Here is a 19857-nt window from a genome sequence, read left to right as displayed (position 1 = left end):
AAGCTGAGAGAAATGAATCTGGGTAGACTGCTGTGTGTGTGTGTGCGTGTATGTGTGGTGTGTGTATGTGTGTGTGTGGTGTGTCACTGTGTGGTGTGTGGGGGGGGGGGGGGTGTATATATATATATATATATATATATATATATATATATATATATATATATATATATATATATATACACACAAGTTCCACCTCCCTGCTGTGTGACTCTTGTTTCTGATCAAATACAGCCAAAGCAGGGAGTCTGCTGCATATAAATGGGCTGTTTTGTTGCTTTTCATTTGTCATACAGCGCAGCGTATGCCATGGCAGGGGGAGGGACAGCGGCAGGGTTAGGGTTAAACGCTATTGGAAATGCAGGAGGCTCTTCCTCTTGAGTGGTTTCTGTGTCTTTGGCACCAGCGGTGTTTTGGTAACTGCTTGATAACCAGTAATTTGAGACCCCGGCGTTACCTTTTAACTGGAAATCAAGTACTACGAATCAAACATAAAAAAACATACATAAAAACATCAAATAATCGTCATGTGAAACGAGGGTTTCATAATATATTCTAATAAGGACGCTCTTGCTCTGATTAAATATAATCAAGGAGTGGCTATCCTTGCAGCAGCTTAAACATGTATGTATTTCACTTCATTATTTTATGTTTGTTTTTTCTTCATTAAAGCAGCTACATGTTAAACAGCACCATAATTACACTGGGGGGGGGGGGGGGGGGGGGGGTTCCAAAACATTGATATTTACATCAGCTAAATCACACAACAAAACTGCATTTAGAGAGTACTGCAGTAGGGAATGCAGCAGTGGGGGGTTCATTTAATGAAGAGGGGGGGTGCAAACACAGGCGCACACAACAGGGTTCAGACCCCGGAGTGTAATCAAAAGGATACAAAAGAGCTTTCCCTTTAACAAGACCACGCTCCCAACCCTTTCATTGCACTGACCTCTCTGATCGTCCCTGTCCCTGGACAGGAATGGGTTAATGTACTTCCTTGAAAGAAAGAAAGAAAGAAAGAAAGAAAGAAAAGAAAGAAAGAAAAGAAAGCAAGAACATAAGCTCCTTGCATGACGCTCCCTTGCTCATATCATTTAGTTCAGTGGCTGCTACTCATTCCAGTAAATTGACTATGAGGTAAGATTTTAATGGCATGGGCTACGAGAAAGCTTATTTGCATGATCATTGTGTATCTAATGTTTACACACACAGAGCGCTGGCGCAGTTGACAGCTCCATACAGGACAGTGTGATCTCGTTTCACAGCTGCAGTACTGAGCTCTTACCACTGACTTTACTGAGACAGGTGGGGAGGACAGGCTCCCAGTCTAAAGCTCAGAGCAGCTCCCACTCACCCTCTCCCTCTCTCACTCTCTCTGTCGCTCTCTCGCAGTCTCAACACTTGTGCTGGACCTGCACACTGCTGCTGCTCCCACTCTCTGTAATCTGCAGAGCTCTCCTCACCTCCGCTGCACATCTTACTCAGGGTAAGTGTCTTCCTCTGTCTCTACTTTTGTATTAGAAGCTGTGCAGTATGTGTGCATGTTATATTTGTGATACACACAGTATAATGAATCTATGAGGGCGGCTCTGCTTGAATGGGCAGCACTCGTTACAAAAAGGGAACCAAAAACTTCATTTGTTTGCAGAAATGACAGCCACCCAGATTAGCTACTTCTGAATCCCAGGGCTGCTTCTCATTTCAATTGCTTCAGTCCGTGCCTGCCTGTATCAGGACTACCTGGGACACTGGCATAATACAGTCTGACCACAGATGTCTGTTTGGAGATTGTGGAGTGGATCAGAGTTGCAACAGTTGTATTTAACAATGCTGTGTTTTTACATGCATCCAGATTGTAACAGCTAAAATGCTAAAGAATTATTTTTGCTAATATATATATATATATATATATATATATATATATATATATATATATATATATATATATATATATATATAATTTTTTACCACAAGTCCACATTTATCAAGACCGAAATAAAATGAATGTTACAAAACCAGAAATGAACAATTCAGGCACTTTGTAGTCCTCAGATGAACCTTGATTAAGCAGGTAAAAAAGAAGGGTGGGGTGGGGGAGCACAATGCAATCAAGCATTTCATTTGAATGAAGGTCTGGCAGGAGGTTTTCTCCTGTAATTGGAACCCCTTGCATCAACGGCTGTAGCTGTCCTTCGCAGGATTACACATGCCATCAATGTTTTAAGAGCTTTCTTGAGAAAGAGAGGCTTTGCTTTGGGCGTTGTTTATGCTGCACCCTATCACTGGAACTGCATCCGTGTTTCGTCTCACCTTCATTCATCCGATTCTCCCCTTGAAGGAAATTGCACTTTGCTTTTTTCCCCTGCTCTGACTCTGTGCCCAGGTGAGGAACGTTTTTACTTAGCCAGATGTCTGTGGCTCGTTGCCAGGTTTAATAGGACAGGTTTAATAGGACAGGTTTAATAGGACAGAGCTGCGAACCTGCTCTTTGGGGATTGATAATCTGCTTTTAATTTTAATTTTCATTAGCAGGAAAGTGGATCCGAAATGTCTGAAACAACAGTGAAGCTTTTAAACAGACTGTGCACCACTTTGATTGAAAATTATTCAACAAATCAATGAGGACTGAGAACCCTTGTTTTAAATGTACCACTATCCATTTCATCATCAGCAGAGACCACGCAGGGTTTTAAATGTACCGTTATCCATTTCATCAGCATCAATTTTAGTAATGCTCTAAAACAATGCTATAAAACAGTGCACATACTTCCCTATGCCACTCTGGGGCGCTGGTTCATGTCATTTCTTGGCAGGTTTTTAACCCACGATCCATGTGACATTAGAGGTCAGTGCTTTGTCTAGGGTGCCACTGATATTAACCCCCCTCTCACCGCCCCCCCTTCCTCCATGCAGATTACTGCCAGGCAGCAGATCTATACATTTCACGAGTCTACCGCAATGTTAAAGAGCAAGAAATCAAGACAAAATGTCACAGAATTGAATGAAGTTTTCTTGTGTTTTTCTTGTCCTCTAGGAAGTCGTCCTCCAGCACATGAAGACAGAAAGCAGGTACAAAGAAATGGGATTGTACTGAAATACAAGACTTTTTTTGTTTTGGGGTGGGGGACAGGCACTGGGTGACTAATTTCTGTCCAGTCTTTTGCAAAAAAAACCCGTAAGGTGGTGGAAGAGGAGGAGGAGGTATGACATGGCTTTGAATTAAATTGCATCCTTCATGCTGGATAGCAGAACTCTTGTCTTTCATTGCTTGCTGTAACGCCATTTGAAGCACCATGGATAACACCTATTCGCTGACTGCTCACTACGACGAGTTCCAGGAGGTGAAGTACGTGAGCAAGTACACCAGCGGCAGCACCCTGAGCAATGGGCTGAACCTGCACCTGGCTGGGAGGAAGCAGCCCGGGAGCGCCCTGCCACGCTGGAGCAAGCGGGAGATCTGCCTCATGTCCGCCCTGGTCTTCGCCGCGGGGCTGTGCGTCATCCTGGGCAGCATGTTGGTGCTCAAGTACCTGTCCCTGGAGCCGGAGAGCCACTGCCTGGAGGACTGCCAGAAGAAGAAGGCCTTCCTCAGGGCCTCTCGCTTCATCTCGGGAAACATCGACCCCACCATCGACCCCTGCACAGACTTCTACACCTTCGCCTGCGGGGGCTGGCTGCGGCGCCACGGCATCCCCGAGGACAAGCTGAGCTATGGGATCATTAGTGCCATCGGGGAGCAGAACGAGGAGAAGCTGCAGAGCCTCCTGCTGCGGCCGGTGCGCCGCAAGGACAGGGGCTCGGCCGAGAGGAAGGTCAAGGAGTTCTACCGCTCCTGTGTGGACATGCGGGAGATTGACCGGCTTGGGGCCCGGCCCATGATGGACGTGATCGAGAGATGTGGGGGCTGGGACCTGGTGGGGGACTTCAACGAGCTGCTCTACAGGACCCAGGGAGTCTACAGCACCGCCGTGTTCTTCTCTCTGACTGTCAGCGTGGACGATAAGAACTCATCCAGGAATGCCATCAGGGTGAGTCCAGGGAGCGATAAGAACTCCTCCCGGAACACCATCAGGGAGTCCAGGGAGTGATAAGAACTCCTCCAGGAACGACATCAGGGTGAGTCCAGGGAGTGATAAGAACTCCTCCAGGAACGCCATCAGGGTGAGTCCAGGGAGTGATAAAAACTCCTCCCGGAACACCATCAGGGTGATTTCAGGGAGTGATAAGAATTCCTCCTGGTACGCCATCAGGGTGAGTCCAGAGAGTGATAAGAACTCCTCCCGGAACACCATCAGGGTGATTCCAGGGAGTGATAAGAACTCCTCCAGGTACGCCATCAGGGTGATTCCAGGGAGTGATAAGAACTCCTCCAGGTACGCCATCAGGGTGAGTCCAGGGAGTGATAAGAACTCCTCCCGGAACACCATCAGGGTGATTCCAGGGAGTGATAAGAACTCCTCCTGGAATGCCATCAGGGTGAGTCCAGGGAGTGATAAAAACTCCTCCCGGAACACCATCAGGATGATTCCAGGGAGTGATAAGAACTCCAGAAACGCCATCAGGGTGAGTCCAGGGAGTGATAAGAACTCCTCCAGAAACGCCATCAGGGTGAGTCCAGGGATGAAGTCACGTGAGCCAATCCAGCGCTTGTATTCTTGTACTGTAGCGTTCTCTCGCTGGAGATCCTAGTTAGGCTAAGGATGGCTTAATCACAGACAGCACTATTGCAAACTAGCAAACTAAGAAGCTGCCCTCATGCACTAGAGCTACAGACACAGAGCAGGGATTGCCTAGATCACGGTGGGTACTACTGCTTAAATCAATGTTTGCCATCCGCTGTCCCGACTACATCAGAAGACACACACCAAGGTGCTGCCTTGTCTGTGAGATGATAAGATCTCTGAAATTGGAAGGCAGTGAAGCACTACATTCCCAGGAACAGTTTAACTGAACCCATACAGTAAGCACCTCACTGTGTGGTTTAGCATTCACTGAAAATATGAAGTATAGTTTACTGCCAGGACCTTTTCTGAAAGGCTTAACTTCCAACACGTTTGACAATATAAACAGCACAGGGGGAAGGAGTGGAGCTTGGCTCCATTCAGGACAGACATACCCAGAGAATATTAACATGCAGCCAGCATAGCGGCCGCTACACGCAGACAGGGGGAAATCAATTCTTGAGGTAAAGTGGGCTCCACCATTCAATCCTCTTGAGTAAAAATAAAGAAAGGGAAAGACCAAACACGAAGATTAACAGCAGTCTTTATTCCGGACGACTGGAGATGCATTATTGGAGGCAGCGGTCTTGGCTGAGCTGTTTTAATGACTATGCCAATGCACGTGGATGGACAGTTCAGATAGTCCCGATGGCCAAGACTGTGCTGGCTATTCTGTACCATTGAGTTTTACACAGTTGGGCTGTTTAAAGTAATTCCATTACAGAGCATGGTTTATACCTGAAATTTACTATTGATGAATGATGATTAACTTGAACAAGTTCTGAACAGATCCAAACTAACATTGGGATTGGTGGTAAATATACTGTAACACATGAGCTAGTGTCATTGTCCACTGCTATAGAATAATGGTATTTCGGTACTATAGTGTCACTGAAGCATTTATTACAAGTGGTTTCCAGCAGATTTTATTTCATTTGCTTTTAAATTAGTTTCGGAGCATTTTTCCTTATCAGTAATGCTCAATAACTGTTCGTCTGCGTGATATACGATATATATATATATATATATATATATATATATATATATATACAATAGGCGAAGATCAATGTGCGTGCATGCATGCGTGTGTGTGTGTGTGTGTGCGCGTGTGTGCGTGCATGCGTGCGTACGTGTGTGTGTTTGTGAGTGTACGTACTGCACATTCTGCTCTAAGAATGACTGATGGCATACGCTCACATGCCAGGCATCACTGAAACTAATGGGGCGTGACAGTCCCAGGCTTGCGATAATAAAGTGTTCTTCAGATGAATGGTGGAAGAGCTTGATGAGCGAAGGGGCTGATCAGTTCAAGTGCTCTCCTGATTGTTCAGGGTGGATTTTCTGCACTGTTTCTCATTGACACAGTGGTTACCCACCGCACCCTTCCCATCAAGATCCCCAACAGTCCTGTACAATAAAATGAACCTGATTGTAATGAAACAAATCATAAATAAATAGCAATGTAAGCTCTCGCGATGCCCTGCAGATTCTACAATATCCAGTAGCTACAGAGACACCACAAGCCATCCGTATTAGTTGATCTCCCCGTTTCCTAGTTTTGTTTTTCCCCATCACCATATTTAACTCAATTCATTACAAACAGACCCAGAGAATCACAACTCAAGCAGATAATGTGTGCTCATTTATCACAGCGGCAACAACAACCCCTCTGACGTAATAAACTTGATTCAGATAGCAACGTTACACACATCATAAAGAGTTTTACATCAACAACTAGTTTTACACAGTAGCACTATATAATCAGTAACATACTGTCATTTCCATCACACCTGTGCTGTGAACTCATGCATGCGGCAATACTCAAGCTGTGCAACCGGTACTTCTCTTTCATTTCATCATATTATAGACTATCAGGGAGAAAGTTGTTTTTCTACATGCGTGCTTGTGTGCTCGCTCGAAGCCCAGACCTTTATAGAGGGGATCTGTTTAGCAGGCACTGTCTGCTCTGTGCCACAGATCTGTTTAACAGGGACTGTCTGCTATGTGCCACAGATCTGTTTAGCAGGCACTGTCTGCTCTGTGCCACAGATCTGTTTAACTGCTATGTGCCACATAAGGTATCACAGGGGATATAAAGCTGGAAATCCAAGATATTAAATAATAGTTTTATTAGGACGTATAGTATAGTGGTAGTTTACTGCTCCTATAAATATTTAAGACATCATTTGAACAAAGACAGCTATAGGTTATTGCGTTTTTGGAACAGCACTGATATCTGCCTACAGTAAATGTGTACTCGCTCATATCAGTTAAACACTTATTCATGCCACAGAATTATTTTGAAATAAAAACATTACCGTAAGGAGCATAAAATAAATGATTATTTATGTTTGCATTTCAGATTGACCAGGAAGGGCTCACCTTACCAGAAAGAACCCTCTACCTGGGGCAGGATGAAGACAGTATCAAGGTGAGCTGTCTGTCTGCCTGCCTGCCTGTCTGCCTGCCTGTCTGTCTGCCTGCCTGCCTGTCTGTCTGCCTGTCTGCCTGCCTGTCTGCCTGTCTGCCTGTCTGTCTGCCTGCTTGTCTGTCTGTCTGTCTGTCTGCCTGTTTGTCTGCCTGCCTGCCTGTCTGTCTGTCTGTCTGCCTGCCTGCCTGTCTGTCTGTCTGTCTGCCTGCCTGCCTGCCTGCCTGCCTGCCTGTCTGTCTGTCTGTCTGCCTGTCTGCCTGTCTGCCTGTCTGTCTGTCTGCCTGTTTGTCTGCCTGCCTGCCTGTCTGTCTGTCTGTCTGTCTGCCTGCCTGCCTGCCTGCCTGTCTGTCTGTCTGTCTGCCTGTCTGCCTGTCTGCCTGTCTGCCTGCCTGTCTGTCTGCCTGTCTGCCTGCCTGTCTGCCTGCCTGTCTGCCTGTTTGTCTGCCTGCCTGCCTGTCTGTCTGTCTGTCTGCCTGCCTGTCTGTCTGTCTGTCTGTCTGCCTGCCTGTCTGTCTGTCTGTCTGTCTGTCTGTCTGTCTGTCTGTCTGTCTGCCTGCCTGCCTGTCTGTCTGTCTGTCTGTCTGTCTGCCTGCCTGCCTGCCTGTCTGTCTGTCTGCCTGCCTGCCTGTCTGTCTGTCTGTCTGTCTGTCTGCCTGCCTGCCTGCCTGCCTGTCTGTCGACAATATAAGGAGCTGCATCGGTGTGCTCAGTTGCAGACTATGTACAAAGGGTGCGGTTTATTCCTCATGTGAAGGATGAAGACTGAAGATACTGTGAGTCCAGCGTTTTAAAAACAGTACAAGTGCATTAGGCAGTATGAAGACTGTTCAGAGTATGTGCTGCTGTCCATACTTCAATTAAAGGACCTGTCCAATAGGCTGTCAACTGAGCACTTGACATAGCCTCCAGTCTCTGAATGGAGGAGAGCTTGCAGGGGGAGGGTGCATGGATGGCCCTCTGCTTTTGCATTGAAGAGAATGAGCCGGCCCCGCTTTTCACATACTGAGCTGCTGGAGCTGCATGTTCCTAGTCTGATTACATCAACAGCTTTTTAAATCTGGTCTGAAATGAGTTTCCCAGAAGCAACATCACACAACGCTATTAAAATGTAAAACATAAATACACAAGTAAAGGGTTTTGAATCTTGAATACTTAATTTGAAATGTATTTGCTTACGATTGTAAGTCGCCCTGGATAAGGGCGTCTGCTAAGAAATAAATAATAATAATAATAATTAATGTCTCAGCTAATCAAGCAAATAAGCTGTCCTTAGAAATGTGACGTTTGTTTCTGGTAGAGAGAGGGTGAGACTATGAACAAACAGCGGTTTGCAGTTCAAATAAAATAATAAAAAGAACTGACCAGTGCATGAACCGTTGAGCACTTGCCAGAACTCTGTCATGATTGGTCAGCTTGGAAGCAGTGGGTAAGAACAATTCCGATTGGCCATCTCAGTGGGGTTAAATAAAGTGCTGTCCAGCTGGTAGCCACTGTTGAGTCAGTTCATTTCGAATGTTAATTAGCGCATTGGGCTACATATGCTAATGATGAGGATAATGATGGTAATGATGGTGATAATGATATACACACTATGAATAGTAGATCGGCTTCATTATCAGAGCCTGTGCTTTTCTGTACAGATTTTAGATGCCTACAAAACACTGATGGAGAGGCTGGTGAGTCTGTTGGGAGCTGAAAACGCCACACAGAAATCTGAGGAGATCCTGCTGCTGGAGACGCGACTGGCCAATGTGAGTGACCTCTCTATACTCTGCTGGCCAATGTGAGTGACCTCTCTATACTCTACTGGCCAATGTGAGTGACCTCTCTATACTCTACTGGCCAATGTGAGTGACCTCTCTATACTGTACTGGCCAATGTGAGTGACCTCTCTATACTCTACTGGCCAATGTGAGTGACCTCTCTATACTGTACTGGCCAGTGTGAGTGACCTCCTTGAACCATCATTTATACTCTGGGGTTGCCATCTCTGACGTACAAAAAAACTGGACCTCCGAACAGAAGGGGTGGGTTTTAAAGGTGTAAACTCTGTTTAGAAATCCTCTGTTCATCCAATAGGAACCATTAATATTATTACTACTATAGTATTGACAACCAACTAGTTTGCAGGAATACTGTATCCTGATAACGCTGTATCCTGATAACGCTGTATCCTGATAATACTGTATCCTGATAACACTGTATCCTGATAACGCTGTATCCTGATAACGCTGGATCCTGATAATACTGTATCCTGATAACACTGTATCCTGATAATACTGTATCCTGATAACGCTGGATCCTGATAATGCTGTATCCTGATAATGCTGTATCCTGATTTATCTAACTTGGGCTCAATTGATGGTACTGGCATTAAGTGTCTTGGGAAGGCATATTGAATTCCCACCTTAATGAAAACCGGGACGATCCGGGGAAAGCAGGGACAGGTGGGAACCCTACTATACTCAATTCCCGTCATACAGAATAACCAGGCTGACCTTGACTAGGATTCAATGGAAGGACAAAGTGGCAGTGCCATTTAAAGCAAGGTTTATTATTGTAATGGTGTGCGGTTTGATTTAATTTTTTTTAAAGCTTGCCAGGGGTTTTCGATACAGTTACAGCTGAATCCAGGGATTTTCTGGTTTCTTTTAGAGATGAGAGAAGCGCTCAAGCCATTTCGGCAAAGTGCCTTCATTTAGCTGGTGTGCGAATTCCAGTTCCATTTGACTTTCACTAGGGTTTTATGATTCTGCTAACCGTAGCTGTTTTTTTTTTTTAAACAGGATGGCTCGCATTTATTTCCATATCTTTTTTTCTCCCCGAGTTGTGTGTGCGCTTCCCTGAAGATAGCTTTTCCACAGAGGGATAGAGTTGTTTGTAGTTCCTCTCTGGGTAATGTGTGCTGGGTCTGCAGTCTTAGTGATAACGCTTCTTTTTTCCATTTGCGTTCAGATAACTATTTCAGAGTTTGATGAACAAAGAAGAGATATCAACACCATGTATAACAGAATTACCCTCAGGCAATTACAGAGGATAGCACCAAGCGTAAGTGATTTTAATAAATCTATTATCCACTCCCACACTCCTGTCTCTATCACGGGAGTCTTCACAGGTTGATAAAATGGGATGCTAAAATGGGATGTATTTTGCATATAAAATATGTGGTTTTATATCTTAAATGCCTGAAGCTGGAATTGGCCTGTGCCTGTTTCTGCTGTTTTTAAGAAAAACTGTCTATATAAGTTGTATGTAAATACAGCAGCCGTGTATATGGCTTCAGCAATGGTCTATTATTCAGGGGTGTGCTGATACGGAATTGCCCTTAAGAAGTCTTTAAATAAATCCATTCATTAATGTGTTGATTTCAAAAGAATAGCGATTGCCAGCGCCCTGGATGCAGGGATAATTCACTTCCAATCGGCTTTTAAAACACTCAATGCAGAAGTCAATTCCCATTGAGCGGTATTCGATTGTAAAGGTGAGGGAAGGACAGCTTTTCTTGTTTTGAAATCAACACCTTGATGAGTGGATTTATTGAATGCCTGCCGATAGCACTTCTTAAAGGCGATTGCGAGTACAAGTGCCAGCACAGCGTCAGTGTTATTACTATTTAAAAGCCCTGCTGATTGCAGGAATTAGTACCGCTGGGTCTTCTGTGGAATTGTTTTCCTAAACCCATTCTGCGTTGTGTGTTTGTGTTGCAGCTACACTGGAAACGTTTGCTGGACAGGATATTCCACGACAACTTGTCAGAAGATGAGGAGATCGTCGTGCTTGCCACGGATTACATGCAGAAAGTGTCTGACATCATCAAGACCACCCCGAAAAGGTACAGGGGGAGGGGGGAGGGGGTCAGCGGAGTCATTAATCTGCAGCTCGGTCAGGGAATTGGGAGACCAAGGATGAACTCCGCATACAACAGCATTCAATAGAAACGCACATATCAAAATGCAAAGCATTTATAAAACCGGCAGGAGACGATTCAGAAAAATAATGCATTCCAAAAAGATTGGGCAGTACATTCCATACTACATTAGAACTACTTGTAAACCGGAGATGAGGGTGGGAGTCGATTCTCTATTGGCAATGGTCGTGCCGAGGGAAATGCTGATATTATAACCCTAAACACTGTTTGGGTATGAAGACGTTTCTCAATGTAAGGGATCCTATTAGGTCCACAGCACAAGAAAGCCCCGGCAGTCTTAATCAGCCTTCCGCTAATGTAAAAGCACAGGGGCTATCAAACCCAAGCACAACTAAAACCTCGCAGGGCTAATTTGAATGCACCAGGGTGTTCTAACTGGTTTAGTCTCTTCTCCATTGGGGTATCTGAGTACACAGATGGCTTAAGATAATTGCTATTGATCTCCTCCAACCTCTTTTACTGTGAAAGTCAATAAACATATTGGAATTCCTCACTGAGCTCCGAGGAGACGAGAGGAATCTTGTTAAAGACTCCAGACATGGCTCTGCTAGGGACTGGTACAGCAGCGATGACTCACTCAACACCTCACATCCATCTGTCTGTCTGTATGAGGGACTGGTACAGCAGTGATGACTCTCTCTACACCTCACATCCATCTGTCTGTATGAGGGACTGGTACAGCAGCGATGACTCTCTCTACACCTCACATCCGTCTGTCTGTCTGTATGAGGGACTGGCACAGCAGCGATGACTCTCTCTACACCTCACATCCGTCTGTCTGTCTGTATGAGGGACTGGCACAGCAGCGATGACTCTCTCTACACCTCACATCCGTCTGTCTGTCTGTATGAGGGACTGGCACAGCAGCGATGACTCTCTCTACACCTCACATCCGTCTGTCTGTCTGTATGAGGGACTGGCACAGCAGCGATGACTCTCTCTACACCTCACATCCGTCTGTCTGTCTGTATGAGGGACTGGCACAGCAGCGATGACTCTCTCTACACCTCACATCCGTCTGTCTGTCTGTATGAGGGACTGGCACAGCAGCGATGACTCTCTCTACACCTCACATCCGTCTGTCTGTCTGTATGAGGGACTGGCACAGCAGCGATGACTCTCTCTACACCTCACATCCGTCTGTCTGTCTGTATGAGGGACTGGTACAGCAGCGATGACTCTCTCTGCACCTCACATCCGTCTGTCTGTCTGTATGAGGGACTGGCACAGCAGCGATGACTCTCTCTACACCTCACATCCGTCTGTCTGTCTGTATGAGGGACTGGCACAGCAGTGATGACTCTCTCTACACCTCACATCCGTCTGTCTGTCTGTATGAGGGACTGGCACAGCAGCGATGACTCTCTCTACACCTCACATCCGTCTGTCTGTCTGTATGAGGGACTGGCATGATGATTTTTATTATTATTGATTATGGTGATGATGATGATTTTTATTATTATTGATTATGGTGATGATGATTAGTATTATTTTTCTTAATGATGATGATTATTATTATGATGTTGGTGGTTGTCTAGGTGCCCCCAGTACCTGTATCCCATTCAGAGCTGCCTCCCTCCCCCCTCTCCAGTATGTATTAACTCAGTGGATTCCTGTATTTCTCCACTGTTCCTTGTTGTGTTTACCTTTGATTGCATGTACACCTGTGTTCCTGTATGAGGGATTGCTGTTCATGTGCAGTATTAACAATGCTTGTGTTTACAGGGATTGCTGTTCATGTGCAGTATTAACAATGCTTGTGTTTACAGGGATTGCTGTTCATGTGCAGTATTAACAATGCTTGTGTTTACAGGGATTGCTGTTCATGTGCAGTATTAACAACGCTTGTGTTTACAGGGATTGCTGTTCATGTGCAGTATTAACAACGCTTGTGTTTACAGGGATTGCTGTTCATGTGCAGTATTAACAATGCTTGTGTTTACAGGGATTGCTGTTCATGTGCAGTATTAACAACGCTTGTGTTTACAGGGATTGCTGTTCATGTGCAGTATTAACAATGCTTGTGTTTACAGGGATTGCTGTTCATGTGCAGTATTAACAATGCTTGTGTTTACAGGGCTCAGTAACTCCACTGCTGCTCCGTACCTGGCTTCTCTCACATCTTGGCTTGGGAATAGTTTCCTGCTCAATGTGTTTCCCATGTTTTAAAGTCGTAATCTGTGGCAGTTCCAGCCACCTGCTGGACACATTGGTCTGTGACCATTTATTTTCTTTTTGAGTTGCACGCCAAAGTAAAGAGCTCTGATAACTCTGGCCATTATGGTTTTTTTTTTTGCATATTTTATTGTTTATAAACAACCTGTGAAACACCTAGCTGCTGAATCCTCCCTTTAGAGCATCACCTGTGAAACACCTGGCTGCTGAATCCTCCCTTTAGAGCATCACCTGCGAAACACCTGGCTGCTGAATCCTCCCTTTAGAGCATCACCTGCGAAACACCTGGCTGCTGAATCCTCCCTTTAGAGCATCACCTGCGAAACACCTGGCTGCTGAATCCTCCCTTTAGAGCATCACCTGCGAAACACCTGGCTGCTGAATCCTCCCTTTAGAGGACTCATGACACCTGTAAAACACCTGGCTGCTGAATCCTCCCTTTAGAGCATCACCTGCGAAACACCTGGCTGCTGAATCCTCCCTTTTGAGCATCACCTGTGAAACACCTGGCTGCTGAATCCTCCCTTTTGAGCATCACCTGCGAAACACCTGGCTGCTGAATCCTCCCTTTTGAGCATCACCTGTGAAACACCTGGCTGCTGAATCCTCCCTTTAGAGCATCCCTTTGGTTACTGTGTGGTGTCAGGGTGTCTGCTAAGAAATAAATGAAATGAAATGAAATGAATGGCGTTATGGAAAGCTCACTGTGCCCCCCTGTCCCCCCTCTCAGGGTCCTGCATAACTACATGCTGTGGCGCATCGTGGCGGCGCTGAGCGAGCACCTGTCCACGCCATTCCGCAACACCATCCACGAGTTCTCCCACGAGATCGAGGGCACGGAGCAGCAGCTGGAGCTGGGCCGCATGTGCCTGAACCAGGCCAACAAGCACTTCGGCATGGCGCTGGGGGCCCTCTTCGTGGAGGAGTACTTCTCCTCTGCCAGCAAGGCCAAGGTGGGCTCCTCCACACTGGGGTGGTGGGTTCATTCAGGGGATCGGGATGCAAGATCAGGTGCCTGGTGCTCCTGGCCAACAAGCCGTGCAGTACACGGTGCTGCGGTCTGCAGTCCACCAGAATGTATTGATACTGTAGGACAGGGGGTGGCAACAAGGACCATTTCCAGTCTGGGTCAATCCAACTTGAACCAATCAAACCCCCATCCAGGCCCTGGAGTCCTCCTTGTTATCAGCTCCATATAGAGTACCGAGCAGTCCTGCCAGCCCCTTTCACTGACGACCTCTCTCTCAATCAGCTCACCACTGAGACGGCTTCACTCCGAGTCCATTCTATTAGCCTTGCAGTGGAATAGCGTGTGACGATGCTGGTGTGTGCGTTGCAGGTGCAGCAGCTGGTGGAACACATCAAACACTCGCTGGACCGGCGGCTGCAGGAGCTCGACTGGATGGACGAGGTGACCAAAGAGGCAGCCAGGGCCAAGGTACGAGCCCCTAGCGTCCTTCCTCCTCCTCTGCACAAAAAATAAAGAAATCAGAGCATCAAACTGAGCTGAACCTGCTCTCATTAAAGACAGGTATTCTCTGGGAATCGGCATTTCCAACTTTTTATTTATTTTTTTTCTTCAGCTGCGCCATATGATGGTGATGATTGGTTACCCGGACTACCTGCTGAAGCCAGAAGCCATCGATGCAGAATACGGGGTGGGTCCAGCTAGTAACCTGGCTCATGTTCTGAGTGCAGGGCGGCTGTAGCGTTGTATCGTCATTGCATTGTTTCTATTAAGGGGACCAGAAGGTCAGTGATTGCTGTAAGAATTCAGTACTACATTTGTGGAAGCCAGAACGTAATGCATATATGAAGATGATGCTGGAATCTCTAATGATGTATTTAGCTGGCCTGGTGTTTATTGCGCTGGTGTGACTCATCTCTCTCGCTCTCTCTCAGTTTGAAGTGAGTGAGAAAACGTACTTCAAGAATGTGCTGAACAGCATCAAGTTCAACATCAAGCTCTCTGTGAAGAAGATACACCAGGAGGTGGACAAAACAGCGTGAGTAACCCTGTCCTGGGACAGAGCATAGTCTCTTCTGTAGGGCAGGGATCCCAACCCAAAGCAACAGCATGGAAGGTTATCTTCAAAATATGCAGAAGCCTTAAAAAGTGGCGGAGCAAAATCGTAATGTTAAAAAAAAAAAGACACGGACAAAGACTTCTCATCTTATGACTCGTGTTTAAAATTACAGCTGTTATTCAAAATATGATGCAACCTAATTGGTCTAAAATTACAAAGACAGCCAATTAAATGCTTGGTCCACTCCATCTATCTTTAAAAACCAATTAGCATGAAAAGAACGTTCTATTTGAACATGTTTGCTAGTGCCATGTCAGGGTATTTTGGGGGTGCATTTAAAGACCCCACTAAACCCCATCAAACCCCATCCCCACCCTACTTCGTCACATGCCTATCTCTGCTCTGTTGTAGATGGCTCCTGCCCCCCCAGGCCCTCAACGCATACTACCTGCCCAATAAGAATCAAATGGGTAAGTAGAGAAACCGTCAAGGAGACAAATCTGAGTCAGGAACATGACAACTGGACTAGTTACTGTAACCTACTAGTTTGCGCTAGTCTTAAAAATGTGCACAGTATGTGACTGAAAGTTGTATCTATAGTTATGGGCCCCACTTGTTCATACATGCAGGTTTAAGCTTTTGTGTTCAGCTTGCAAACAGAACATGAGGACTGCAAAGTTTGTGCAGCAGTGGTGTGCATTACAGGGTTAAAGAAGGAACCGCGGGGAGCTGCAGTGGGACAGGATGAACACTCGATTGATTGTACTAGCAGCTTTAATAAACCATACTTAGGGCTCTGATTTCCAATTCGCTGGCTGGGGTTGATGCAAGCTTACCGCGCACCGGTGCTTTAAATAAACACGTTTACAGCAGTAATGAACACTCCATTAAGTGTGCTACACCAGGTGATTCATCACTCACACTCTGTCTCTCTCTTAGTTTTCCCAGCTGGAATACTGCAGCCCACCCTTTACGACCCAGAATTTCCTCAGTGAGTATAAAACCACCCCCTCACAAAATGATCGCTCTCCAGCTATTGCACCGCTGTAGTGCTATAGTTGCACTCCCACGCTGTCATTTCACAAAGAATAATGGCTTTAGTCTTATTTTTACATTAAATATACCTTCCCCCTCTGTATGTGAGCTCCCACTCCAGTGATGTGAGCCCAAAGCATATTTGCATTCAGTGATGTGTGAAATTTCAAAAAGCACTGAGATGTACCTGAATAAATGGTTTCAGAATTGGGGAGTGGAGGGGAGGAGGGGTATCATCTGTTTGAAGAAAGACCAGTAATTGTGGCGCTGAATGAAAACCAACCAAGTGAAGAATACTTTGGTGAACGTTTAATGGGATATATTGCATGTGAAAGGCACGTACGGCAGGTGCAAGAATACACGATCCCACGATCCGAGCGCCCTCATCAAATAAAACAACTGCATTTTCAAACAAATATAAAAGAATGGATTAATAAACCGATACCATCAAAAATCCACATTTCCCTTAGCAGTCAAACACCTGGCAAGATGGGTATTCCCCACCCCTAAAAGAGTTCCTCCAATCAGAACCTGTGAACGTGCTCCCATGAATGACAGCCTGTGACACGCCGCTCAGCTGGATTGTAATCTCTGCCCAGGCCTGGTCAAACACACACGCACTATGGAACTTCATGGGAGTGCATTACCCTATGTCTGTGTCATGTCCTTGTTTTAATGGTATTTCAGAGATTACAAACACACACGCACTATGGAACTTCATGGGAGTGCATTACCCTATGTCTGTGTCATGTCCTTGTTTTAATGGTATTTCAGAGATTACAAACACACACGCACTATGGAACTTCATGGGAGTGCATTACCCTATGTCTGTGTCATGTCCTTGTTTTAATGGTATTTCAGAGATTACAAACACACACGCACTATGGAACTTCATGGGAGTGCATTACCCTATGTCTGTGTCATGTCCTTGTTTTAATGGTATTTCAGAGATTACAAACACACACGCACTATGGAACTTCATGGGAGTGCATTACCCTATGTCTGTGTCATGTCCTTGTTTTAATGGTATTTCAGGTCTTTAAACTACGGTGGGATTGGTGCTATCATTGGGCATGAGCTGACGCATGGCTATGATGACTGGGGTAAGACAGCAGCGTTGCAATACACACGCAGAGTAGCATGCAGCAACAATACGCCTGCACCCGTGATTCACTCTGCTCCCTCGTTACAGGCGGACAGTACGATCGCTATGGCAACCTGAAGCAGTGGTGGACAGACGAGTCCTACTATAAATTCCAGAAGGCGGCTGAATGCATCGTGCGGCTGTACGACAACTTCACCGTCTATAACCAAAGGGTAACTTTCACTGGCTGTGCTGGTCGCCAATCATTCATTCACCATTAGGGTCCTGGTCATCTTTAAATCGCCTTGCCCGTCGAGTATTATCAGTAACTAGGAATCTCTGTTCATCTCTCTCTCCACAGGTCAATGGCAAACTCACTCTTGGGGAGAACATTGCAGATATGGGAGGCCTCAAACTATCCTATTATGTAAGTCTGGTTATTTACTATCTCCTTGTTTATATGTGTGTGGCTTTTGGCAGCCCTACTGGAGCTGCAATTTAACACTTATCTGAAATGTTCCAAGACTGCATATCAATATAACGTCTGCCTGTCCCCGGACCAGTATCAGTGTGTGCCTCTTTCTCGTTCTGCCACAGGCCTATCAGAAGTGGATCCGAGAGCACGGCCCAGAGCAGCCCCTCCCAGGCCTCAAATACACTCACGAGCAGCTGCTGTTCATCGCCTTTGCCCAGGTACTGTAATGATCTGAAAGCAGCAAGGCTCAACCCTGGGAATCAGAACCAGCGAGCTTCAGTTCACAACTGCATTCTACTACTGCAGTGTTTGCTAAGGTTCCTGAACGGTGTGGCAAACGCATTCATATAATGTTTGCTTCGTTCCAACGCAGCCCAGATCTCACTTGATATGTGCTGGAATAAAGAGTCTGGACAGAGTAGATCTGCCTCTGCTCTGACACTGTCCCCCTCTCCTCTCCTCTCTCCTGTGTACAGAACTGGTGCATGAAGAGGCGATCGCAGTCCACCTACCTGCAGCTCCTGACAGACAAGCATGCCCCTGAGCATTACAGGTAAGCCAGCTGGACACTGATAGAAAAGAAAAAACTCATTGACACTTACTTTACAGCCTGCTGGTTTTCGCCTGTTATTGAGGTGATTGCTGTACGTGTTGGGTATCGTGGCTGTGCTGAAGCAGCGGTCTCTCTCTGGTCCCTGCAGGGTGATCGGCAGCGTGTCCCAGTTTGACGAGTTTGGCAGAGTGTTCCACTGTCCCAGGGCGTCTCCGATGCACCCCGTCCACAAGTGTTCAGTGTGGTGACCGACCCCGGAGTCAGAACCCCGCTCCTACTCTGTGCCCCATTTATTTATTTATTTTCAATTTGCTCATTTTTGTTTCTTGCTTCCCTTGTGGATGTTATTTTTATATTTTGTATACTGTATGTTTATTACCACCCCATGTATTATTTGTAATGACACGTATTATAATAACTGGTTTGTTGTACGTCTTAAAGCAATTTCTGCACACTGCTTTGTAGCCGTTGAGTTTTTGCCGATGGAAATAAACCATCAGGAATTTAAAGAACACAGCAGCACATATCAGGTTAGAGGAAAGGCAGGATAAAGTTACATTCAAATCACAAACTTCTGGAGTGAGTTTGGAGGGAAGGGCTGAATATTTGCTTCTATGCAAGAGGTATTTTAGCAGTTTCTACAGGGAGCATATATTCAACATCACCAGAAAGACTTTTTCTTTTAGTACTTCCATTAACATTTTTATAACACTGACTTGCTAAAAAAAATTGAATAAACCCCTCCTCCGACGTGAGAAAAGCTTTCTACCCACTCGGACACATTCGACAGTCTTTGCGTTTCCTATATTGTCATGTCTCCTGCAGTCGTTATAATTACTATTGCAATTTGTTGTATTATGTACAGTCACATTATACAGTGTAAAGCTGACAGAGTCACAGAAGGCAAGGATGTTTAGCCAGGAACCCTTTGAAACAATACCAGAGCCCTCAAGTCACTGGTGCAACCTGGGTAAATGAAACCCTAATAATAATGAACTGAACTGAAATGCGTCTACCGCATTGAAACCAAGGCAAGCAGACACGCCAAGCTAAACCCACAGCGGCTGCAAGGAGCCCGTCTGCAGTGCATCTCAGAAAGGAGAGGCTGCTGAGCAGGGATTTGATGGAATGGGACTTTGAGAGTGCATTGCTGCAATGAAATCAACACATGTTTAACAGGGAATACTGGCACGCGCTGTTTGAAAACTGAATGTAATTTGTAAAATAAAATGAGATGTTTTTGTATTTTATTATCGTTGGTCAGTGTTGTGTCCTGAAGCACCCCTATGGAATGATGTAACTACACACTGTCATTAATGACTGTGCTTTTTGACTGTTAACATTGTGTGCACATGTTATTTATTTCAACCTGAAATGTCTATAAAGTAAAAATCTAAATACGAATCCAGATGTATTCATTCACTTATGCCT

At 45.5% G+C, this 19857-nt stretch overlaps 1 protein-coding gene across 1 annotated transcript; it reads left to right on the top strand.

Moving 5' to 3' along the window:
- Positions 1-1215: 1215 nt before the first annotated feature.
- On the top strand, positions 1216-19857 carry LOC117423226 (endothelin-converting enzyme-like 1). Its single transcript, XM_034038728.3, has 18 exons — positions 1216-1483; positions 3032-4025; positions 7081-7149; positions 8790-8900; positions 10105-10197; positions 10857-10981; positions 13983-14205; positions 14592-14690; positions 14836-14910; positions 15155-15258; positions 15691-15749; positions 16219-16270; positions 17350-17417; positions 17507-17631; positions 17760-17825; positions 17996-18091; positions 18350-18426; positions 18575-19857. The coding sequence occupies exons 2-18, from the start codon at positions 3291-3293 to the stop codon at positions 18672-18674; spliced, it is 2277 nt and encodes a 758-aa protein (XP_033894619.3). The 5' UTR covers positions 1216-1483; positions 3032-3290; the 3' UTR covers positions 18675-19857.

Source organism: Acipenser ruthenus, chromosome 17 (genome assembly GCF_902713425.1).
Source record: "Acipenser ruthenus chromosome 17, fAciRut3.2 maternal haplotype, whole genome shotgun sequence".
In the NCBI taxonomy this organism is placed as follows: domain Eukaryota; kingdom Metazoa; phylum Chordata; class Actinopteri; order Acipenseriformes; family Acipenseridae; genus Acipenser; species Acipenser ruthenus.
The sequence above is the reverse complement of the archived record's forward strand: the minus strand, read 5'-3'. Positions and strand labels throughout refer to the sequence as shown.